Consider the following 16,804-nt stretch of genomic DNA (forward strand, 5'->3'; position numbering starts at 1 on the left):
ACGGGTAATTGTGAAATTCCTTACACACCTGGACGTTCTGCAGCCGATATTCATCGCTATTTGAAGATTGTGTGTGGTGATACTGCTTTTGCAGAAGCAGAAAACACTGTTAGAAAATGGGTGCGTGAGTTAAAAGCAGGGAGACCGAGTGTAAAAAATGAGCAAATGTCTGGACGTCCGAAAACAGCATCAGCTGACGCTAACATTACCCGAGTTAAAAATTTCATCATTGAAGATAGGCGTGTCACCATCCAGGAGATTTGTGACACACTGGGGCTAACAATGGGAACAGTAAACGAATTACAAACGAACTGGGGAAAGTTCCTTCTTACTGTGTTCTACAAATGCTTAATAACGGTCAAAAAGAGGCAAGGATTCGATCAAGTCTTGCAAGTTCGACACGCTCCAGAAGAGGACGCAATTTCTTGAAAAAGTGTTGTGACAATGGATGAATAACAGAGTCCATTATTCAACCCAGAAATAAAAAGACAGTCGATGCGGCGGAAACACTGGTAGCAAGCAATGAGAAGGTGCTGTACGCTATCTTTTTGGAATTCCCAGAGAGTAATACTGTCCCAGCCTGTTCCGAAACGTGATACAATTAGGGGCGAGTATTTTCGAACACTTTTGGGTAGGGAATTTTAGCTGAGAAACAACAAATGGCAAATGACAATTTCATCCTCCACATCGACAATCCACCGGCACATTGTGCTAGTGTTCTGACCTCATTCTTGGCTGACCATGGTGTTGAACTTCTGCCACACCCAGTCTACTCGACAGATTTAGCCCTAGTGACTTCTGGTTCCCAAATCTCAAGGATACTTTTCGTGAACGTCATTTTGTCATCCCTGGGAAATGCTATTTTCCAGTATCTGAAACATACCCCCGAAGATGACTGTGCCACATGCTACACAAAATGAACGGAGCGATGACAGCTGTGTACCAGTAAAGAGGTAGAATTTGTTGAGAAATAGACACACGTAGTTCTCTATATTTTTTTTTCTTTCTTGGAATAGTACGAAACGGCACGTACTTCTGGTGTGAACCTCGTACAACATATATAGTGTATGAAAATTTTTCGAATAGTGCCTATGAAGTATTACTAAATATTGCCACTCTCATACTCAAAATATCGTAAAAAAATATTATGGATGAAAATTCCGCATGCTAGTGATAGAAGGTGTAAAAATCATTCTGATGTTCAAAGTTAAGGGAGGAGTAAAGTGACTCCGACAGCAGAATGTTAGTTGTCAAAATTAACAAGTTACCAAAGTTGAATACTAGGAGTGAACAGTTTTGTGCAGTATATATATTTTCATTGACTTCTTTAACTATATAGTGTTGTATACTATAAGTTATTTTATAATATAACTTTCAGAGTTTCAGTGAGAATCCTCTGTCTCCGAAACTAGAAGTACAAGCATATGCGGGTCCAATGTCTAAAGATAATGCAACAGCTTTTCATAAGAAGTGGAAGACTCCTCCACGACTCCGAGTTAACCGAGAAATCACCTCACCGAAAGGAAATCCGGCAGCCTCAAGACTGAATGATGCAGAGAAAGGACTTGAAAGAGAAGGAAGGTAAGTGAAGATGAAACATTGGTATTGGTAGATTGGTAGATGTTCGGTATTGTTTCTGTTGTTTATTTAATTCGCGGGCTGATGCTGTAAAGAATCCTATGGACTACCTACCTCCTATTCATGTTTGACTTCAAAGTACTTCGTGCTGCGTGTAAACACTGTTTCCAGCGTTGTTGTCATCGCAGGAAGCAGCCCTATAATACCTGTCGTGGATTGCGCCGTAGTTTCCTTGTTGTGTCACCTTGGACGTCCTGGATGGTATTAAGTGGTTTCTCATTTAAGGTGGATTTTAGGGAACAGAATTCACACGAAACTAGGAGTAGTAGTATTGCTAGATGCAGTGTTTGTCGAAGAAATTTTCCATCATTCCTGAAATGATTCGGAGAATAGTCATGGTGCAAACGCCCACTTATCCGCCCATTTACAACGAACGGAATCTCGTAACAGTTGTAACACAATTGTGTAAACTTCCTTATTGACAGTTTGGCAACTTGGAACGAATTCTTGATGCAGATATCTATCATGTTTAAATGCACTATCAGTGACAGTTACATCAGGCATCGGACCCTGGCCTTTTTCGGTCTCGGGGATTCAGGTGGCTTTATTGGGATAACGTTATTTCAGTTTCGGGATTTGACCTGTAAACCCTTGATTCATCCTCTGTGACAATACTGGCAAAGAATGTTGGGCCGTTAGCGGCTGTTTCCTCCGGTTCTCTGCTGATGATAACTCAAATGGGGGTCCTTTTTGGCCCTGTAAGAATCCTCGATACGAATTTTACTGATACACACGGCATCCTATTTAAGTCTCCGTTTAAGATTTAGTGACATGAGCCAATGAAAATGTTTAACACCTCAGTGTCAGAGATAGTCAATCGACCTGGGGAAATTTTCTCATTTCGACTCACGAACGGGGGATTAGAACGGACATTATCATCCATAGACATTCCACTTTTTTGGAAACATGCAAACCACTAGGTCGTTGGGCATCTCATTGATGCATCGGCTGCTTGTATCATTTCCCACGTCTCTGTAGCAGTTTTTCCAAGTTTAAAACAAAATTTAACACAAGATTCGTTCCTCCTGTTTTTCACCCATTTTACAATCCGCACACTGCATTCAGTCACGTCTCACGCAGCATTATTTGGGCTGCAATAATGATAATGCTGTTACGTCGTCATGAGATTGTTTTTCACCCATTTTACAATCCGCACACTGCATTCAGTCACGTCTCACGCAGCATTATTTGGGCTGCAATAATGATAATGCTGTTACGTCGTCATGAGATGTTGCCACATATACCTATGGTGAGAATTCCGAGCCAGTTTTTTGAGAAGAAAAGGTGTTAATTAAATGAACATCCCTTGAATATATTTAACAATATTCCATTTTGGTACGTAAAATTGTCATATTTGTCTTGTAAAGAAATTCGTTGATGATGTCAATAGTTAACAGTTTGCACCTTAACAAGACTGAAAGTAAATGCGTTCCGTATCTTCCTGTGCAGCACTTAACACATTGGAAAGGTGCTAAATACATGTTAAATGAAGTTACAAAATCGTTCACAGAAAGTTTCTTGAAACACTGAATATTTGAATCATAAATATTACAACGGCCCTAGTCTTTAACATTAAATTGATAGTTGTAATTTCAAAATTCTTTAATTATTCGTAGCTCTGTAGTGTCAAGGAATTATTTTTGTTTCTTTTACAGAAATTTAGCTAAAGAATTCCAAGTAAAGTGGAGAGAATATTGGTCCTTCTTAGGGACATTTAGCAATTTATCAGAACCAGAGGGCCTTGCGAAGTTGGAAAAGTACCTTAGAGAAAAATTTGAAAAAGCGAACAAAGAGGTACGTTATAAAATTAGGTTACATTTCTGTTTTTTTTTTGCCTGTAGTTATAATTTATATATATCTATATCTATATATATATATATATATATATATATATATATATATATATATATATATATATTGTACAGTCAGAAACAATATGAAATATAGGTTAGAAGTATAAGAAATGATAGCTTCAACCTATACTTAATATTGTTTCTGATTGTACTAGTTAATAGAACAATTTATAAAATAAACTGAAATGGTTTTATTATATCGGAAAAGAGGACTAAGAACATACAGAAAAGAGGGAGTAGATACTATTAGACAGATAGGAAAAAAAAAACGAGAAGAACAGAAAACAGTGATAAAACAGAAACAGGAAGGAGCACTTTATAGTAATAAGGAATATAATATAAATAGGAGATAGGGAAAAGAAAGCAGAATAAAGAATAATAAAGATGACATGAGATTAGAAAGAGAGACATGCAAGAGTGTGAAAGAATGCGCATTTGATAAAGGAAGAAGAAAAAGGTGTATGAATTAGACTAGTGGACTTAGGATTCACAATGCGGAATAAAATGTTAGAACAAATAAAAAGCAAAAGAAGTTTCATACAAAAATAAATAAATAAGAAAAAATAATAATAAAAATATTTTACTTACTGAAAATCTGATTCCTGAAAATATTTTATATTTTCCGAAAACTTGAATATATATATGTAATCTACGACATGTAATTCATTTTGGGTACATTTGATAAAGGTACCTGACATTGAGACCCGCAAAGGTCTCACAGATTGCTAAACAACATGTTGTTCCGAGAATTGTTCCGATGTAGTATCATTCAAAAAACAGGTACGTACGAATTATAAATTTAACGTAATTAGGGTACAAGCAGGAACCTTCTGAAGGTTTGGCTTACTTATAAATTTTTCACTATATTTTTGGTTCGAAAATCATTTTTTTCTTATTGAATTAGCTTTGCCAGGAGCAACCAACTTACCTGTTCATACTTACTACCCCATTTTTTAATATTTCAAAAAACGTCTCAGGATATAGGCATTTTTTTTCTGTGCCTTTCGTGGAAGTACTTGCACCTTGGACACTGCTAGGTGTTCCCAAATGTGTTTTTTTGGCTGAAACATGGCTGAATTTTTCATCTGAGAGGTATTTGTTTTTGTCAGTCTTTCCGAAAATGATGATATACAAACCATAAGTGTAAGGTAACTAGGGAAGGACCAGTAGTTTCCTAAGTGAAAGTAAAATTTCCTTTAAAAGAGACCTATTTCATTATATGACTCTGGTATTGCTTTTTAAAGCTATGTTTATAGTATTTGGTCTAGGAATTAATTCGTGCGGTTGGTACGCATACATTGAAGCTGTAGTACAAACACAAAATACATAAATACCTTAAGAAAAATATTGTCCATCGCTAGCCACCACTTTCGCCCATCTGTCAGGCAATGTACGGATTCCGTGGCGAAAGAAGTCCTCATCCTTGGAAGCGATCCAGTCAGAGACCCATGTTTCGATATCTTCTGAAGAAGTAAACCGCTGTCCAATCAAATCGTTGTTCATGCAATCGAACAAGTAGTAGTCCGAAGGAGCAACGTCTGGTGAATACGGCGGGTGGGGTAAAACTTCCCATCCGACATTTTCTAAATAGGTTTTGACCGGTTTTGCGACATGTGGGCGAGCGTTATCATGTTGAACAATAAGTTTATCATGTCTGTTCTCCCATTCTGGTCGTGTTCTGGCCAGAGCTTGCTTCAAACGCATTAATTGTCGTCGATAACGTTCTCCATTCATAGTTTCACCCAGTTGCAGCAGCTCATAGTACACCACACCTTTCATATCCCACCATATGCACAGCATAACCTTTGCACAGTGAATATCTCGTTTTGGTTGTGATGGACCTGATTCACCTGGTTTCACCCAGGCCTTTTTTCGTTTAGGGTTCTCATAATGGATCCACTTCTCATCACCCGTAATAATTCGATGCAGAAACCCCTTTCTGCTCTGTCGTTGAAGCAGCAATTCGCAAATGGTTTTTCGTCTTTCAACGTCTCTGTCTTTCAATTCATGTGGAACCCAATGTGACATCTTTTGAATCATTCCCATGGCTTTCAAGCGTTTGGAGACTGTTGTTTGATCAACGCCTAATGCTGCTGCAAGTTGTTCCTGCGTTTGACACGAATCCTGCTCGAGCAATGCTGTCAATTCTTCGTCTTGAAATTTTTTTGGCTGTCCAGCTCACTCTTGGTCTGCCAAGCCGAAATCACCACTTCTAAACCGTGCAAACCACTTCTGACACGTTCGCTCAGCTAGAGCATGGTCACCATACACTTCCACCAAAATACGATGACTTTCAGTCGCACTTTTCTGCATGTTAAAGTAATGCAGCAGGACACCCCGCAAAAACACTTTATCAGGCACAAATTGCGCCATGTTCACTTAACTAGAAACTGGTGTTGTTGACGCTTTAATCCACTGCCCTATACTACGAACGATACGCGATGACAAGGGTTTGCAACAGATGTGTGGATACACGGAACTGTAGGACGCTCCGTTCGTTGCGCCATCTCTTGTCCACCCGCACGAATTAATTCCTAGACCAAATAGTACTTGGGCAAAATCACAATATCTTGTGAATTTTTCGTATAATAGAGTTTTGAATGTGTAAGTGACAGAAAACACTGGCTGTTACACTGACAAATAAGTAACGGACGGATACTTTTTCTTGTTAGTTTGACAAGAACAATCAACCGTTCTGAAGAGTGCAAAAGTTCTAAAAAGTGATTATATTGAGGAAAGGTGCAAAAAGGTGCTTTAATTGAAAAAAGTAACAAAAACATAGAAGTGTTTATTTAATGTCTTCTTAGCAAGACAAGTTAATTTGGATATATTAATAGAAAAAAAGAAAAAAAAAGATGCAGCTTCTAAAATTCCTAGCTTTAGTTATGAAGATACTACTTGTACCATGACAGCTGGAAGGTATTCACAGGAAAAAAAAAGCTGGTTTTAACAAGATTAGAATGCTTCGATAATAGGTATGCAGGGATAATTAGTCAAATAGGATGAATATTGTTAATATAGGATAAAGAAAATATGTGGTGGTTTTCTTTATTTGTAACACATTTGAAATTACTGTAAATATAGATGATATTATCGGAGCCTTCGTTTTCTCCGGTTAGACTCTTTCAATGTTTATATTTTAATTGTTATTTTTCTTTCCTTTTATCAACGTTGAATAAGAGAGAACACAAGTAAGAGAATGATTACACTAAAAATACTGAAAGAATGAACCTAGGTCTTTCAAACAAGTGAGAAAGTAACGTTAATTTTAGGGAGAATGGCCTTGACTCAGCGTACAAACATTCACCCTTTATTTGAAGAACGGAACAGACATCTCATACACGTTGAGCGTCGTGTAGGTCCCATAGCACCTACCTTTCTTAACTGGCCGCGCAGATCCCATTTGACCTACATGTCTCCTGTGTTTCGTTACTTCGTTAGGAGATCGTTGCACCGATTTTGGTGAGACTTTCCACTTAGAAGGGACCGACGCGGCCACTTCGAAGGGTTTTATGCTAAGGGTCCAGTAATATTGCATTTTAATTTTATTATTATTTACAAAATTATTATAGCAGCTTCATGGGAAAACTACAAAATTCAACGTGTTAATGCTATTGATACTTTTCCGTCTTACAAAACATTTCCTACATTTTTTTTTCTTCGAAAAATCAGCAGTATAGTAAAATCTCTAAGCATGCTGTAGATATGTGTATAGTCTATAGTAATTCATATTAATATGAATTTATTAATTAGTTAAAGCCAGTTTTCGTGCTTAGTATAATTTCCATCCCAGTTGATAAATGTTTTGCTAATATGGTTGAATTATTTAAGGTCTTGATGTTTTGTGGCCTTATTTGTCCTGCTGAGCCCCAGATTGGTATGAAGAACAGTAAATTTTCCTAAATCATCTTTGGATATATTTGATTAATAGCTTTGTTCAGTATATTTCCTGCACATTAAGCTCTGATAAAACATATTTGACACTTCTTTCTTTTTCAAAGACTTATGTGAATTGGATCTAATGTTTGTGTACTTTGTAGCACTACACCGCTATAGTATGCTGTTCTTGCTGTCATTTGATGATTCATTTTGCACTTGCTTAGCTTTTCCTGTAATTTAGAGGACAATAGTAAGTCTTCATCTTGCTAACGACATGCATCTTGTGTTCAGTTTAAGTATTCACTGGTATTACCATCAATTCACTGGTAAAGGAAGAACGAAAGAATATTGGTAGTTATATGGTGATTGTTTCAATAATATTTTGAGGTCTTTATGCCATTTATTCTTGAGTTTTTGAATATCACTACATTACTTTCTGTTTTAGATTATATTAGTTCGTAAGAAAGAGAGAAAGTAAGTTAACAGGTGTTCAAGTTGTGGTGAAATGTTTGGAATATGAATACGTACGGTGAAGTAAATAATGGGAAGATTGGTTAATATAGAGTTTAGAATCTCGTTCATCACCTAGGCTATATGAAACATGGATCTACAGCTTAACCGAACCATTTCAGCTCCCACGAGGAATCGAGCTCGGGTTTCCCGTGTTCGAGGCTTGTATGCTAACCATATAGCCACAAGGAAGTTCACAAATGATGGGAAAAATGAGGACAGGGAATAAAGAATAAATTAGTTTATATGTTATTGATCTTTGTGTGATTGATGATTTACTGAGATAAACTTTTTGTATTTTCTTTCCAGCGCTCTGTAAATCTAAATAGTGCTGCTGTTACCGAAAAACTCGAAACGTTATTAACAGAGAGCAAGGCAGATTTTGCAAAGAACGAAATTAAAACGTGGAAAAATCATGATGATTGTGATAGTTCAGATATTAAAGGGCAGGCTATGAATAATAAAACTCAGAGTACATGTCCCTTAAGTCCCATATCAGAATTGTGCTCTGCTTTTAAAGGATTTTCGTTATCCGAGAAATATGACTCTGGGAACAAGTGTCTTTCTTTTGAACCAAGTAAAGTGTGTTGTGACACAGAAGTAAACAAGGCAAATGATGGCCGGAGTTGTTCAATCAGTAGGGAACCAGCAACTAAAACAGAGATGGAAAGTGGAGGCCCAACAATGCAAAGTCCATTTTTGTATGTGGAGAAGTCATGCCAAGTGTTCGGAACAAGAATCGTAAACGGGATCAAAACTGCGATACAGTCTATTGTTGATGTTGTTCAATGCAAAGATGTAGCTATAGCGGTAACAGAAATTTTGAAACCAGAAGTCAGGTGCCTTCAAAATCTAATTAATAGCTACAAAGATGATTCAAAGTTTACAAGTGTTAATTTCCAGCAAGTTCATTCCAGAATAGCTATGATTGTGGCTATGAAACTTCTTGAGACTTTAAATGAAGAAGAACTGAAACTCGTAGTATCTGCTTTGGAGCAGGTATTGCTTCCTGATCCTGAAACGGTATTCTCATCAGACGAAGAAGATAACGTAGATCAGTACAGGAAACATAGAAGTAGCAGTGCAACTAATGTTAACCATATCAACTGTTTAGTCTTAAACCTTTATAGTGCCTTGACTTCAGATGACGACTCAGGACATGATGATTTGTTATCTGAGAAAAGCAAAATAGCTGCAAAGTTGCTGGTAGAAGAAGAATATGACAAACTATGGGCAAATGCTGAAGAGTGTAGTTGCCACTGGGAAACTCAAAACTTCGTAAGAAATAATCGCAAAACAGCATCTCTGAAAAGAATGTTCCGTTTAAATCAAAATGGTTCAAATAAGTTTTCGAAGAAGGAAACTCTTCGAGCGTTGGATTCTGTTACGAGAAAATTAACCTTCGATGATCTGGATGATGAAAGTAAAATTCGCATTTGGCATCCTGGTGGTGGAGGCGATAGTGATCACACTATTTTTAAGCATAAGGACAATACAAGTTTTAATTCATCAAGTGCCAAAAATGAAGTGGATGGTTATTCCAATTTTACCTTTTTAGTTGATGACAAATATTTGAAAGACGTAACTTTTAAACAAGTTAAAAAGGGAAATGAGTCATTTTACAAGGGTTATGGAAACAGTCAAGATGTCATAGGAGCTGGAGAACCCACAGAACAAGAAGTGCAGTCCAAAATATTTCATGAGCATGACTCAGCAGATTCAGGTAAGAAACTTTTGAAACTAAATTTTATGACTAAATTAATTTATGTATCGCTATTCAATGTTGCAATTTAACTTCTTAGGTTCGCACTAGTTTTTATATCATGTATAGTACTATAATGATCAAAATATGTCGCATTAATTCTTTTGCTGTGTATTCGTGTGAGTATATTTTATCTAACAGTTCAGTGTTCGAACTGGAATTATCTTCTTTAACCTTATGCTTGGTGCTATACCACCGATTTTTCCCCTTCTATTTCTCGTTTTTTACGAACTTATTGTATTTTGTATTGCATTATACAGTATATTTAGACATTTAAACCATTTTCTTTTACTAAATTGCATTCGCATTATGATTCTGAATTTAACTCTTTCTGCAAATACAACTATTATAACTCACACAATGAACGTTCCCATATTAACGTTTTATCTTGTATCCTGAATCGTGACCTGTTCAAACAGCAGGTTTATTTATATGTGTTTCAGAGAAGAGAGAACACAAAATATATCTACCGTAAAGCGTTTTAGATGAACTCCACTAAATTGGAATGCTTGCATGTACAAGTTCCCCGATGACGAAGTCGTAGGGTGGTGAACATTTCATGGGATGAAAATGACATTTACTGAACGGAGATATACTGGGGTCCTTGGTTCGATCCCAGCGCGCGCCAAGTGAACTTTGTGGTGGACAAGCACCATGTGCGTGGGTTTCCTCGGGGTTCCTCCGTTTCCTCCCTTGTTTCTTCACTCTACCATTTCATTTCATTACTCATCATCACTGTCTTCTTTAGCCTAGCCGGCATAATCGTGGGACGTAAAACAAAGATTTCGTTTTTTTTTTTTTTTTTGAATGGAGATATTGCATATTGTTTGTACGTTTGGTGTGTACATCAGTATCGAGACATTAATTATTAAGTTTGACACCTAAATCGAGAAAGAATGAATGTTCGTTCCCAGGCTTCCCGAGGATGCTCACTAGGTTGATATCAGAACAGTTTGGGGATATGGAAAAATCTGAATGTGCGCACTCTTATTATGAGATCATCCCTGCACAGAACATGCACTATGGCTTGGTACGTTAATGTCTCGGAAGAGATCTCAGCCATTGAGGGGAGAAAGTGTGAAATATATCAGGTTATCGGTAATCAAAATTGAGAACACGTTTATTATTTGAAGAAAACTTACGAAACGCTTATATTTTTTTGTTATCAAGAAATAACCCATCAATTTAATAGGTAGTGGCGTTAAAAATTCCGTCCGTACTTTTATTATTTTCTTAGTATGTAACACGTAAAATAGAAAATAATGAGCAAATGTTATATTTCAAGATTTTCATACAAATGCATATGTGAGCATATTCTAATTTTGTTTAGGGGCCGCGGTGGCTCAGTGGTAGAGCGTTCACCTCTGGTGTTTGGGGTCCCGGATTCGATCCCAGCCCCTACCAAGTTAACCTTGTGGTGGACAAACACCGTGTGCGTGGGTTTCCTCGGGGTTCTCCCGCTTCCTCCCACTTTCTTCATTCCACCATTTCATTCATTTCTCATCATCGCCGTCTCCTTTAGCCTAACCGGCATAAACGTGGGACGTAAAACTCAAAGATTTCATTTCATTTTCTAATTTTGTTTATCCATTGTTAAGTATATTTTTTGGTATGAAGTCAGGAGTGTGTGATCGAGAGCAGAAAGAGTAGTAAGAAATTCTTTCCCCACCGAAAATCGTTTCCTTCTTTTGTCTTGTCCAGCTTCGTTTCTTCTTAGTTTTAAATATTCACAAGCAGTGGTGTTAGAAATTTTATTACATTTTGTCGAAATCTTTACATGTATTGAACAGACTTTTAGATTTTAAGTGTTAAAAGCTATTCTTCACCTTGCCAAGCACAGAAGAGTCTTTACACGCTTTTAGTTGTGAATTTTGGAGCTTGAGCTCAACTGTAAAGTTTTGAGAAATTATTTCAGAGCTGCCGAGTTGTTATTCGGTAATCTCAAGTATTTGTGTCGAATTAAGTAAATTTATCAGCAATTTGAAGTGTTAGATTTCTTTTGCTTAAAATGATAAAAATAACTCTAATCTGCCAGCTTTGTTTATTTTAAATAGCATATTATCTCTTAGGCTTGCATGCATCCTCTCTGAATGCAATTTAGCGGATTCTGAATGCAATTCTTTTAGACGTACTGTACAATCGGATAGCATATGATCGCATGGCTTAAACCATTTAGCTTTCACCAAAAGTCAGCTTTGTGTTCATTTTGAATTCGATCATATTGCACTATTTTTGTAATACTATAAATGGAAAGATCATATCTATTACATTTTGACAGTTCAATTATCTGTTATCTTACACTGTAGTGAAACTAATGTTTGTTTTCTTTGGATGAGGCACTTTGACTTAATTCTTTTGTTTTTGCTGGAATTTACACTGGGTTTGCTAGAATGAATATTAGTCATTTTAGAATCTCGTTCGTTATAGTAACTGTTTTATCTTAAAATGAAGACTAACTCTTATATAGAGGCAATCTATTTTAAACAAAATCTTATTGCCACAGAAGTGAGGCTGATATGAATTTGCATTGTGTCAATGGACCACTTTAACCTAATAATAGATACTTTCAGATTATCTCCGTTCGTTATTATATAAAATATTTATTAAATAAACTAATATTATCGTACATGGAAAAAAAATAGCTGATTTTATAGTGATTTTCTCTATAGTTGCAAATCCGATTATGCACAAACAGTATAAAAATGATGAATCGGGAACTGAACCCCAGTCTCCAGGTTACCCAAGTAGTGGTTAACTCATCGGTATGGCGAAGACTTGTGTTCGATTCCCGGTCCAGTCGTGTATTTTTTTTTTCACTTTTTATATACAAAGTGCGGCATAATTAATGCTATTTTCTTAATTACTCAAATTTATTTCACTAGTTAAATGTCTCGTAAAATAAAGGGCGTTACTTATGCCGCACCGTGTATTATTGAATTCGCACGTATAGAGGAATTGCTGTAATTATTATTATTATTATTATTATTATTATTATTATTATTATTATTATTATTATTATTATTATTATTTCGTTTATCGTATAATTCAACCGTCAGAGGTATTCGAAATATACACACTGGGTTGTCCGAGCACAGCAGTTATGATGCAGTTGATGTCGTTTGAGTGGGTGAGCACCGACTTCAAGAGTAAAAGAATTTATAGCTTTTCTGGTAGCAGACTGGGTAGCACGGTGTTTAACGCATCAGCACGATAAGCTGTAAAGCCGAGTTCGATTCGCAGTCCCAGTCGTGCCTTTTCTTTGTGAAGGTGAAACGTATTTGAATCCATAGATCTCACTGAGCTGAAGTAAACAATATTGGTGAGTACATCCTTATGCATAATTTTGAAGAAACATCGACTAGAATGAATATTTTTCAAAACCTAAAAATTGATGCTACATCATAACTATGCCACAGTATTCAATGTGTTCATTCCTTCCCATGGAAAAATATGGCCTCACATCTTACAAATGGGACGCATTACTCTTTTTAGATACAAAGAACAGACCTTGTGTTCTACTCGATCAGGCGTTAACTCCATTGTCTTGGTGTCATTGGTGTTCCGTTGTTTACTCAATGAGCAGACAGTTTTCTCGGTTGTTAATCGCTGGCAGTAGGATTTTTATAAAGTCAAACATCGAGAACTAAAACTCAGAGTACAAGAGAACGTAAGAGATTGAAAGGATAGGAAGAAAACTAGCGTACAACGTCTCAGATTTAAGTGATTTTCATTCAGCACTGAAATTAATTGTTTTCTCTTGCGATTTCCTTTCGGAGAGAGACTTTATCATAAAGTGATATTCGAATAAATGATGCATAGACTGATAGAAGTATGAAGTGGACAAGTCATTGCTGTCGTTTCGCAGATATGATTTGAATTCGGTGTGGCGACAAACCTGGAAAACCAGAAAAAGTTGGGAAATTTGAAAAGACAGGGAATTCTGGTAAGAATGAGTGAATTTCGAAGAATGTAATTATAACCAATTTTTGGCTCTAGATTGCTTTTTTAGCACAAGTATACAAAACACTTTAGTGAACGTTTATTTTTTAATATAAGTTTTCTTTGTTAAAAAGATTGCAAGTGGAAGAACATTAAAAAGTTAGTTTTCTTTTTCCAAACTACACGATATCTCGTTTTGTAACGATGCAGGTGTTTCGCCGAATTACTGTCGCCAACCGGACTGAGAAGAACATGTAAAGGTAACCAAGCAAGGTTCTGCCGCTTTTTGTGGAGGTCTGTGTTCAATTGGCCCACACACCGTGAGCTGAATGCAAATGGAGATAAGGCGAAGCTCAGGTGTTGGTGTGGGTATATCCAACATACTACCTGGTTGTGGCAGTTCAGTAACACTGTGAACTTGTGTAAGGACAGAGTGAATTAACATGGGATCTCCACAGAGCGTCGTAAGGGCGTGTATGCTGTACGAGTTCAAACTTGGTCAAACGCCGCTGCAATGGGGCGGAAGATATGCTAGGCCTTTGGTGAGGGTGTCGTTACTACGCGGACAGTGCAGCGGTGGTTTAACACGTTTAAGGACAGTGTCAAAACACTCGAAGACGCACCACGTGCCGGAAGACCAACACATGTACAAAATGAAGATTTTCAGGCAACAATTGAGGCGAACAATGGCTAGACATGTGAGGAACTGGAACTACAATTTAGTGTGAGTGGAGAAACCATTCGGCAGCACCTCCATCAACTTGGGAAGCACTGCAAGTTGGGTCGATGCGTCCCACATGATTTGACTCAGTGCCAGAAGGCAACGCGAGCAGACACCTGTTTCTTTGCTGTCTCGTCTGAAGAAGGAGCCATTTCTGGATAGGGTGTTGACATGTGATGAGAAATGGGTTCTGTACAAAGCTTCACGGCACCGTCATCATTGGTTAGCATCCCATGAACCGGTTCCAATCCAGCATTGCATCAGAAGGTACTTGCTGTGGGTTTGGTGGACTGCTCGCGGCATCGTGCATCGGGAACTGCTATCAGCTGGTCAGAGCATCAATGTAACTGTGTATTGTCAGCAGTTGAGCCGTGTTGAAGAAAAACTCAAAACTCTGGAGCCAACACTTCTAAATCGCAAAGGAGTTCTCCTGTTATAGGGCAACACGAAGCCCCACGTGACTAGGATGACCCGAGACACCTTTCTACGCCTTAGATGGAAAATACTCCCCGGTCATACTCCCCGGACATTGCACTGTCCGATTATCACCTGTTCCAATCCTTGGTCAGTCACCTTAGAGGACGTCAGTTGAAATCCCTAGTAGAGGTGCAAAATGCACTTTGATACCTTTTTCGCTTCACGCCCCACCAAGTTCTACCGCGATGGAATCCATGGCCTTCCAGAACGTTGGCAGAAGGTCGTCGATGCTGATGGGAACTATTTTTGATCTTCCAGGTAAGTCTTAGGTGACATATCGATGTTCGAAGGTGATGGGTAAAAAAGCGACGAAACTTTCTTGGTGACCTTTATAATGTGAAGCGTGTGTGTGAGAAAGCCTGACAACCAACCACTTCTTCAGAATTGGGAAATGTGTTTTATGTACGAACTCTTTTCTTTCTTAAGCGAATATATGAATCTACAATAATTTTATTCCATTTTACATTAAAGTCAGTTGGAAATATTGATTTCGTACTGCGCGAAATACTGATTTCGGACTGTTCGGTCTTATACCAGGATAGATTGGGTAATTATCGAGACTAATGTTACTAGGACTGTATAAGTTAACCCAGTGCAATCCTTTTGTACTAACGTACAAAAATACTCCTCTACTTTATAGTAACGTTTCATAAATTGTCTGGCAATCCCTTGAACGATCCGGAAAATTCCCCTCTGACAAGCCCAATCAAACCAAACATGGTGAACACTTGTAGTTCTTAAATTATCATACTTGTACTCGGTAGAAGTAACTCGTTATAGGTGCTCGCACTTCTAATTACACGGTGTTCTATATTTTAAAAGCGCATATTATTGGAACAGTGAATTTGTGTTGAATATTCGTTTCTAAAGTAAGAAAGCAATAAGGCAATGAATTAAAGATTTTTAATGCTAGCGTGAAATGAAGTAGCTACAGACATTTTAACTTGTGGTACATAATCAGTTGAAGTTTAGTATAAAGCACCAGTTACTGTTACATCACAATCTCGACATGGAGCAATCAGCAGCATTAATAGGATATATTACCAGCATTTCTAATGGTGGAATATCATCTTTGTCGGAGCATCATATCAAATTCAAATCTTGTCTTTTCTCCACTCCCCGCCAAAGTGATCAATACAGTATTGAGTTATTTCAGTTGGGAAGTGTGAGAAAGCCATATACTAATAAGGCATAATAATTAAATAATTTCATGTCCATTATCAGTGTATGTATCGTATGTGGAATAGTTTTTTTTTTCTTTTAATCTGTATGTGGAAACTATCCAATAAGTATACCATAGTAGATAGTATTGATCTTCTTTTCTATGAATGTTATCATTCAACGCTTTATAAGGTACATCGCTACATGCACAACTGTCATGTTTACTATCACCAGTATACCTTAATAAACATTAATTTCTGTCCTGCTTTCGTTGTATCATACACTACAGCTGCATTCATCAATTCTTCCTGGTAATTTTACAGAATTTTAAGTCATCGCGTGTAGAAGGCCGATGCCCTTCTCCATCATCTGCATATCAAAATGCAGATGAGGGGCACATTTGCATATTGATATGTAAATATAATGATTTTTTGGTATAATTAATTGCTTATATTAGCATGTGCAGTGCTTATTATTTAGATATTATGATTAATGAAGTGTAAAACACCGAGCATAGTACGTAAATATTAATACAATATTGTATCATATTGTATTTATTTCATTTGGGTTTATTTCATTTATAGGTATTATATAGCATATTAATGTGTTGCATTTAATTACTGCGTCGTTGCATAATGCCTAGCTTACAGGGGATGATGGAAGAAATGATATTATAATCATATAGGAAGGACTAATTAAAGAGGAAATGAGCAGATTCTATAAGAATCAGACATGAATTTCAGAACACTGGAAGATTGTAGCTAGCGCTGAGAGAAGTTTTTTTTTTCTTTCCCGACTTGTTGTCGCCGAGAGTTCATGATGTGAGGTCCTCACAACTCACTATGGAAGAAATACCTAGAATAG

At 37.1% G+C, this 16,804-nt stretch overlaps 1 protein-coding gene across 1 annotated transcript in view; it reads left to right on the forward strand.

The window, feature by feature from the left end:
• The window catches only part of Ankle2 (ankyrin repeat and LEM domain-containing protein 2), a 72,307-nt gene that overhangs the window by 20,918 nt on the left and 34,585 nt on the right, over nt 1–16,804 (forward strand). The window contains exons 4-6 of the mRNA XM_081738795.1: nt 1,379–1,581; nt 3,294–3,432; nt 8,190–9,603. Of these exons, the coding sequence (XP_081594921.1) occupies nt 1,379–1,581; nt 3,294–3,432; nt 8,190–9,603 (1,756 nt within the window). The remainder of the gene's footprint in view (nt 1–1,378; nt 1,582–3,293; nt 3,433–8,189; nt 9,604–16,804) is intronic.

Source organism: Thermobia domestica, chromosome 14 (genome assembly GCF_964235325.1).
Source record: "Thermobia domestica chromosome 14, izTheDome1.hap1.1, whole genome shotgun sequence".
Classification (NCBI taxonomy): Eukaryota; Metazoa; Arthropoda; class Insecta; order Zygentoma; family Lepismatidae; genus Thermobia; species Thermobia domestica.